This window comes from Morone saxatilis, unplaced genomic scaffold, assembly GCF_004916995.1.
Source record: "Morone saxatilis isolate NCDOM2014 unplaced genomic scaffold, NCSU_SB_2.0 Contig17, whole genome shotgun sequence".
Taxonomy (NCBI): Eukaryota; Metazoa; Chordata; class Actinopteri; family Moronidae; genus Morone; species Morone saxatilis.
The window spans coordinates 23,911,909-23,921,224 of record NW_023339729.1 but is presented as its reverse complement, the minus strand read 5'-3'; the positions used below and the strand labels follow the sequence as shown (position 1 = coordinate 23,921,224).

Here is a 9,316-nt window from a genome sequence, read left to right as displayed (position 1 = left end):
GATTACTGGCTAAATTAGATTCCATATGCCCCCAAGCGACGGTTTCCAAATAAACTACAGGCGTGGGGGAGAGCAAGAGGCAGACAAGAAGAAAGGGGATATGAAGATGGGTAGCGGTGAAGGACATAGAAAACAACACTGAAAACAAAGAGGGTTGGGGTATCACTGCCTTCAGCGTAGGGGAGTAGTAGCATGGAGGGAGGAGAAAAATACTCACACAGTTATAAATAACGCTTTGTATAATTTAAAAGGAACAGAAGGATTGAGCTTTCCAAAACCAGGAACAGAGAATGTGTGTATTTATATCAAAACATTTTCAACTGGACTGCACACACACGTCACAGCCAAATAAAGTCCTGGTTTATTTTCTTCCTGACGAAGTCTTTTGAAGTTCTACATCTGTATATGGAAGGTTTATTCAAGGATGCATCTGTATATGTGTGTTGTGATAAACAGCGAGAGAAAATGGAAGGGAGAGCCAGATAGTGTCAGACAGATATGTAGATTAGAGCTGTAAACCCAGCACAAAAAGACGACTAAAGTCCTCAAAACGTAGCCAACAGCCACATGCTGTCAAAAAGCTAAAAGTCTTTCAAACATACTTCCTACAAATTAGGTCAAGCAAAAGAAAATTAGAATGATTTGGCCATGCAATTCATTATTTTACTTCCTGGATGCCTGGACTAAGCTAAGGGGCAAAGTTTTAATTGACTGCTCAACAGCAAAAACAAAGGAAATTTATTTCTCTTTGGCATTAAAGCACAGCGCTTTCAGAGTAAGCCAAGAAATACCACAATCATTTTTTAATTGGTCTCCTCATATATCACACTTACGTGAGAAAATAGGAAATCTTGTGTTTGTCCATTTCATCTTCCATGCAGAAAAAGCGGGTACGATAAAAAAGCAAACAAGTGAATGAGTATGATCGCACTGACATAAAAAAACAAGGGACCATACCTTGCACTGCACACGCATGTCTGCGAAAAAAGCATAACACTACTTGTTTATAAATTATAATTTAGTTCTCCACTGTAACAATAGAAAAATGGCAAATTGCCTGAGTTTCAAAGTGAATGTTAGCAGACTGCTTATTATTACAGTATTTCAGTTGGCCTAGTGTGTGCACGTGTGGTGTGTGTGTGTGTGTGTGTGTGTGTGTGTGTGTGTGTGTGTGTGCGTGTGTGTGCGTGTGTGCATGTACATGCATATATACAGCCTACTCTTCCACCCAGTATTTACAGTGCAGCAAGGTGGAGTGCCATTCAAAGTGCCCAGGGTTACATATCTCTTATTCATAGAACAACAATAACAACACATCTAATACCAAGGAGCAGAATCTGTTTTAAAAAAGAGCAAGAGGCAGGGAGAGAGAGCAACAGAGCAGGAGACCAAAAGCATGAGAAACAGAGAGAGTGAGAGACGGTGTAAGAGGGAGGGGGCATCGAAGTCCAGGGAACAATGTCTGTTTTTAACACAGCTGAACAAATCGCTCTGAAGCATCCACTTATATACTAAATACAGCATCGACCACGGGGGACACATGAGTCACTGATGGAACAGGTGACACACTAATGGTGAGTGAGTGTGCATGAGTGTGAGAGCAGAGGGTAAGTATCAAAAAATAACGACGAAAAAAAACACACACGCACCTTTAAACCACATGAACTCATAAAGTGAAGTAGAACGGACAGACAGCAGAGACACTCGAGAGACAAACAGGTTGGAGCCCCTTTCTTCATATTGGCTGTTTTAGCCACTCTCCTTTATACATTAACTGTACCTGTCCAGAGGAAATCACAGACGCAGATAATGCACAGACCTCACGGTCAACTGTTCATTCACTGAAACTCTCTTTTTTTCCTTTTTTTTCCCCCCAACCAAAGAAATTACTCAATCACGACTATTTGCAGCAAGGTCTGTGTATTGTCCAGTGTAATTGTCCTGTATCCAGGGACGCTTTATTTTTTTGCTAATGTGTATTAACAAAAAACGTTTAAAAAAAAAGATTTCTTCTCACTGTCTCAATGTCCATATCGTCCTTAGATATTACCAGATCCAGACATGACTGTGCTGTCCTTGTTGTTTGCCATGTATTTGGTCCATATAAACAAGCACTTTATCTCAAGAAGTAAGCTACTGATAAATGCTACTTGGCAACAGCATGATGTCAATTAGAAAAAAAAACAAAACAACATGCACAAATCCTACTGTGGCTTTTTGTGAAAAGGACTGGCTATGATAATCGCAGAGCAGTTGCTGGGCAGGTACTGTAATTCTGTCCCAAAGGCAATGAGGGAACCATGGATGAACCTAGGTGGAGGTTAGAGTGGTTTTTTACTACATTGGTACAATTCAAGGATGACCAGCTAGCTGCAGCACAGATGGCCTGATGGAAAGTCTCTTAAACAGGGCCCAGGGAGGTTGCTAGGTCCCTGGTGGAAGTTAGACATAAGCCAATTGGCGCCTGAAAGCTCAAGATGGAGTTAGGAATAGTAGTATATGTGCAAAAGCATCCACTATGCACTGAGAAAGGTTTGTTTGGTAATGGGCTTATCCCTAAAAGGCTTGGGCCAGGACACAAATATCTGGGATCCTTTGATAAAATCCTTGGTTAAAGGGGCCCTGTGGAGTTGTTCTCTTGTAAACAAACAAAAGTTTGTTTACATTCAGTGTTACTTACCAAAAGACACTGTGTGTGTATCCTTGAGGTCTAACAAACAGGTCAAGTGCATTTCCTTTCTCATAAAACATTTGCAAACCTGATTTTTTGCTTGTAGTCTTCTTATACTTTACAGCCTTAATTGGTGCATTGCCGCATATCTTTACACCTGGTCCATTTCATTCAATTTCATTTGTATAGTGCCAAAGCATAAGAGAAGTTGTCTCAGCACATTTTGCATATAGAGCAGGTCCAGACCATATTCCTTTTAAAAACTGATCAGGGGAATGGTGTGACACCATTAGTAGGAGTGTGTATCGCATCCATGCATGTGCCTCCTTGTGTGCGTGCACGACTTAAACAAAACAGGAAACCACTCAGATAAAAACTGTTCATAGCACTAGCAGAGGTCTAAAAGTCCACAGGGAACCTTTAAGCTCAAATACATATGCAAAGTGCAAAAAAAAAAAAAATTAGAAAAAGTTCTGAAAAGCAGTAGGACTGCAGCCGAAGGGCTCAGATATCCACATGTCAGCACGAGCTGGTCATCTTTGGTATAAAAACAGAATACGGGTGCAAGGTCACTTTCAGATTCCCAGGTGTAAACCGCTTACTACCAAGTCACATAGGAAGGGCATAAATATCACCAACTTGCTTTTCTATAGTTAGAGCCGACAGCAAAAAGACAACACCCTCACGACTCTGTCTTTTGTTTGTTTTATGAAAGCCCACAGAGTGATCGCTGAATCCCAAGCGGTAGAAAAAGGTCTGAAGACAGGTCATAGTGTCTATGCCTTTTATAAAACAGACGAGTGGATTTTTTCCTCCAAAACCAAGATGGCAAGCACAATTTCCTCCTCCTTGCAGGCCAACTCAGGTAACGGACCAGATGAGTAGCCTTGGTAGACATGAAGCTGAAGAACCTTTTAGACCATGTAGTGTTAGCTTCAGAATCTCTGGTAGGTTCTGCCACAGGGACTTAAACCTTTGGGAGTTCACAGATAAGCAAGAGTAGGTTGACGTGCTTAGAAAGCTTGAAGACAAAAGGTCCGCAGAGCGGCTGCATCTTCCATGGAAGACCGAGCAGCAAGGTCTCTCTTCTTCCTTCAACATGGAGAACAACATGCTGTAGAATCCCTCAGGAGTAACTGGAATGTGCAATATGCCACCCTCTTCCTCATCAGACACCATAAACATCTCAGCTGTGAACCATGTGTTGGAGTGACCTTTCTTGTGCCTTTGGGCTGGTAATTGGACCCCTACGTCTGCTTATTGCAGTGTGCCAGCAACTGGACAGATGGGTTCTCTGTTTCAAATATTTATCTGTATAACAAAATATAGCTGTATTATGGCTTTAAATGTTGTAAAGAGAAAATTTCCATGAGTATTTTTCAAACTTTCCCAGTTTTTCCCTTCAGTCTTGAAATAGAAGCAAAAAAGCACTGTCCATTCAAATATGTTTCACCATAACTGTCATTACTGACATTTCTCTCTCAAATTGCATCTTACACTGAGCAGGCTGAAGGGGGATGAGGCACTCTTTCCTGACATCTTGAATCATTTCACTGATTTGCTCGATAAAAACTGAGCGGCACTGCCATCATCTCTTCTGCTCAAGAATCAGAAGACTGTTATCAATTTCATTGAGGAAAGGTTTTCATACGTTCAGACAAATTCCAAATTAAGGTTGGCATGTCGAAGGTTGATGCTATGTGGGACTCTTCCAACTATACTAAAACTGATTGAAGATACAGTTCCTTCTTGCCCTCATTTGCTGCTGCCGTCCTTAGGCCACGAATATCATCATCATCATCATCAATCTTAGCTTAACTGTGGTCTTTTTTCTGGAAAACACCCATCCACAGTATGCAACAGCATTATTTATTTAAATCACTTGGCAGAGTCCAACGTCCACTTTACACTATTAGGGCCTATCGCATACATTTCAAAACAATTATTACAATGATTCTTGTAATGTGATTTTAATTAGAAAGAATACGGAAATAATTCTGATTTACAAGATTGTTTTTTGTTGCAAAGGTCAAAAAAAGACATTGGTAAATATGTCTTTGACATTGTCATTACAAATATGTGTAACAATATTATTGTACTCAACTGTCTCAGTGAAATATAGTATGGCCATGGTTTCCCCAAGGAAATTGGCAATGAAAGTGGTAAGTGTTCATGTCACAAGGGCTTGTTGTTTCGGTTGGCTCCAATTTTATTACCCCTGCAAGCAGAGATGGCAACTGCTGGCAATTACCTGGTCTGTCCATCTGCCCAACATTATTAAGAACAAAATATAACAAGAGAGCAAAATACCTCAACAACTACTTGCCATATTGCCATAAAACCCCATATTGAGGATAAACTATATATATGTATTTCAATTACTGGAAAAACAAAAGTAAATATGTCCTGAACATGCAAATTGTATCACTATAAACAGCACGAGCACAACTTAAGACCTAAAGTAAGACAGGGGGAAAAAAATTAACCTTGGCTACAAGCATGTCATAGTAAAGACAAATATCCACAGTTTTTTCATTTAGTACTATTTCTCTTTCTATCTGAAAATAATGTCTAAACGTAATGTTGCTGTGTGGCTGAGTATTATACAATTGGGCATGCACATGTAAGCACATGTACAACAGAGAGACTACGTTGATGCAACCTCTTGCAACGGCAACAATTATCTCTGTCTAGACACTGGCATGACAGCAAGAGCAAAAAGACAAAGTACAGCAGTATTAAGTCGACCATAATTGCTGTCACGGTGTGTAGTTCACAAACAGAAAAGAAAAAACAGTAAACAAAAAATAAACAAGAAAGAAATGGTAAGGACTGGAATGATATTAGGCAAAAAAAATAATTTTTGTGGTTATAAATTCAAAATAGCTATAATTCTGCTGCACTTGTTGTCCTCCATGCTAATGAACATTTCTCACCAGAGAGAGAACAGTCCTTGACAGGTTCTGAAAACGACATGCCTGCAAATTACATTATTGTTATATTATATAAAATATTAATAATAAGACTGAATTGAATACTGAAGGTCCTTTGAGATAGCCTTGTCAGACAATTATCCAGCACACTCCCTTCAAATCTACCTTGTTACGGTATTAGCCTACAAAGCAATACATTTTCCAATCTCTATGTTTTCCTCTTTTATCTGTCGCCAAATAATCTACAACCAATTCATAAAGCCTCTAAGTTGGAAAAAAACCTGGTGCACAGGACATAATGTGCTTACGTTTCTGTCACCATCAATAATTAATGATTGGAATAAATAGAGAATCCACTAGTCTGAAAATAAAAAGATGAAAGCTTTGCAGTAGCGCTCGTTCCCATACATAATCTTAAGGCTGACATCTCTTCTCAGAGAACTCATTAGTTAGCATGGCCAACAAAAGCAACGACGCATTAGAACACAATGAAAAAAACAGCTGTATAAAGAAAAGTATAGCTGAAAAAAAACAAAACGTTACCAACCAGACAACTTTGATTGTGAAGTGAACACTGAAGTGCAGCAGGAAAAGACAGGAATGTAAGACTGCTTTTACACACTTACCCGAAAAATCATTGATTATTGAATTCAAAGGTTTTCAAAACATGTTCAAGTTTCAAAAGTATTTGTCCACTTTGAAGTCTTTTCCAGAATACAGTATGTTAAATAAGACAAGCAGTGTATTGTAAATGGCACTTTTGCACAGCAAGGATGCCTGTGCAAAAGTGCCATTACAACTCTAAAATTGCAGGAACATGTTTTAAGCTGCGGAGCAATTTAGTTTGAGACCCTGTTGCCCATCTAAGCAACACTTCAGAGTTTTATTCTGATCACCGACAAGGAGCACCTTTTTACTAGAGGCAGAGCAACCACAGCAGGTGAACCAGGTGAACCAGGGGACTGTTTCACAACGTGATTTACAAGCACAGCTTACACGCAGATCAAAAACGGCAACTGTCCTGTTTCACAAATGATTGTCACTCACAATTTGCAGATACATTTGTGAGTCCTATAGGGTTCTCATTTGCTCATACATGGGTCACAAGTATGGCAATGAAACGAGCAAATTGCAGAATGCAGAATGCATGTTGCAAATTTGGCCCAAGTTTGTGGTGCTGATAACCAAGAGCAAGAGCATGCACTGACTGACCAAGAGAATATTAAATGAACTCTGACCATAATAAAGGCTTAATTTCAGCTTTGTAACAAATTACTGTAACTGTAAATTGTATACAGTTAATCCTTAGTCCATCCTTTAAATTGCACAATAGAGACTGATTCAGTTGCATTTGTTGTGTTTACACAATTAAATGTGTACTGGTCCTTAAAACGTGCTTTGTAAATACATATATAGAGATGTATGAAAATGAGAATTTCCCAGGAGTGCCTCCTGACAGATTACTGGTGGGCATGATTGAGCCACAAGTGAAAAGCAGTCTTACACTGGTAATCTTAGTGGTTGACAGTCATTCTCGTCACTTTGATCTAAATATAAAGGCAGGGCGAAAATGATGGATTAGACGGCAAGTATCTGACGTGCGAGTTGATAAAATGAAAAATCCCATTGTCAGTTCATTCAAGTGTTCAACTCTGTAAGTCATTCATGCCTACTCATTCAGCCATTCATTTCCCCTTTCAAATGCTTCTCCATTCAGTCACTCATCTCTTCACTCGGTCTGATGTAGAGGTCTCTCAGTGTGCATTCGACCATGGAGGAGTCGTAAGAATTAACTCTTAAGAACTGATCCATTGACCGTGCAACCTTGAAACCTGTGCACACACACTCCTACGCACACTTGGTTGTCAATTGCCTTAAAAGTGGTGGTAATGCTTGAGAACACATGAATTTCATTCACCCCACGGCTAAATGGAACCAACACGCTTGCCCACACACGTTTCATTAAAGTGCCCTGGTAGGCTTAGTTTGGCACAGTATGAGTCAGGGGAGTAAAAGGGCCTGACTGAGATGAAACACACACACATAGAGGCAATTTAAAAAGGAGAAGGGATCAGGTATAACAGAGGGAGTTAGTTAAGCACGTTGGCAAGATGAAAGTAGCTGGATTAGATGCACACAGTCATGCATGTGTGTTTGCGTGTGTAACATTAAGGTGACTACCAACCAGGATTCATTTCATTTTAACTAGTTTCATTCCCAGCTGACACTAGGGAAAGTCTACATTTATTATGACGATATCTCTTCCGCTCCTACTGCTCTGTCCATTCTAATCCCTTCAACCAATAAAGGAGGACGTTAAATGAGCCACAACTTTTCGATTGGGCGAGGCTGGAAACACACCTGGGTCCAATTGTGCTTGAAAAACTGTCAGATATGGGAACCGTTTGTGTGAATCAATCTGCAATGTCATATGGGCTAGGCTGCAGCCATTGGGGTTATTAAATTGGTTTCTTTGTGCCAGACGAGTAAATCCATCACAGAAAACAGTTGGAGGGAAGTCTTGGTGCCTACCTGAAGGTTGTGTCTCTCCAGTCTCATCTCCAGAATATTGTTCTGCTCCTCCAAACGCTGCCGCTCTGCTTCTAAATCTTCAATTTTCTGTCTGAAAAATATATGCACACACACTCACGTACCAGTTTATAATATCATACATGTAGAATAGCGACTATGCATATTTCTGCCTTAACAGGTTAATCCTAGAGGTATTGCTCTGCTGACAGACATCTGAGGTCTGGCTGAGTTAATCCACCCATGGTATATGAATTAATCCTTCATGTTACAGGTTTTGAATTGGTTGTCTTTGCAGCAGGGTGTGTGTGTGTGTGTGTGTGCAAACTACCTGAGTATGCTGACCTCTTCTTTGTTCACTAAAGAAGTGCTGTCAACAGCAGGGGTCTGTTGCTTCTTTAGAGACTCCAGCTCCAACTCCACCTGAGACAAGCAGAGGAGAAAATGGGCCTGGTGCACTAACATCAGCCCACCTTTGGCCATGTGCCTGGCAGAAACCTTTTGGGTGTATATAAATCCTGAGGACTCTATTCCAGTGTGACACTATCTTTTCGAGACAGACATCCAGACAAACAGATATATCCTTTATACACCATTAGTCCACAGACTCATTTTCTATTTCACAATGTCCCCAATCTGTTTTTAGTCTGTCTGTGTCTTAGTTAGTTCCTGTCTGATCTCACTCTCCTGTCTGCAATTATCCCTCATTTCCAATTGCACACCCATTTTCCTCGTTTTCTGACAGCATCTGTCTGTCTCTAAGCTCATCCTCATTCTCAGGCTTCCCAAGATGGATAAGTAATTACTGCTATACCAGACAGGTGGATTTCACGCGTCAATACTCATTGCCATGGCTATGTTGATGTCTCCTCGGCAACAAAGAGCCATGAAAAGAAGGGAGATCATAGAATAGAACAAGTGAAGACACAAAGCTAGAGCCACAGATTGTGCAAGAGTGTTTAGGTCACACCTGCCAAAACTCTGCTTTATCCTTGTTTTACACCATATTTTAAAGCAGTCTGCTTTTTTGTAACTTTACTGTCATTTCTACAACCTTCAATAAAAAAAAAAAAAAAACACATGGGGCAAATTTAACAGATTAAAGATTAGACTGTTTTACTTCATTCACAGCCCACACTATATTTCTAATGCAACCAGGCAGCAACTCACTTCAATAATAAAA

The 9,316-nt window shown here is 40.0% G+C and overlaps 1 protein-coding gene across 3 annotated transcripts in view; it reads right to left on the bottom strand.

The window, feature by feature from the left end:
• The window catches only part of mad1l1 (mitotic arrest deficient 1 like 1), a 53,300-nt gene that overhangs the window by 29,498 nt on the left and 14,486 nt on the right, over positions 1–9,316 (bottom strand). For all 3 annotated transcript variants that reach the window (XM_035660457.1, XM_035660456.1, XM_035660458.1), the window contains 2 exons: positions 8,465–8,556; positions 8,137–8,227 (listed from right to left, as the gene is read on the bottom strand). In XM_035660457.1, the coding sequence (XP_035516350.1) occupies positions 8,137–8,227; positions 8,465–8,556 (183 nt within the window). The remainder of the gene's footprint in view (positions 1–8,136; positions 8,228–8,464; positions 8,557–9,316) is intronic.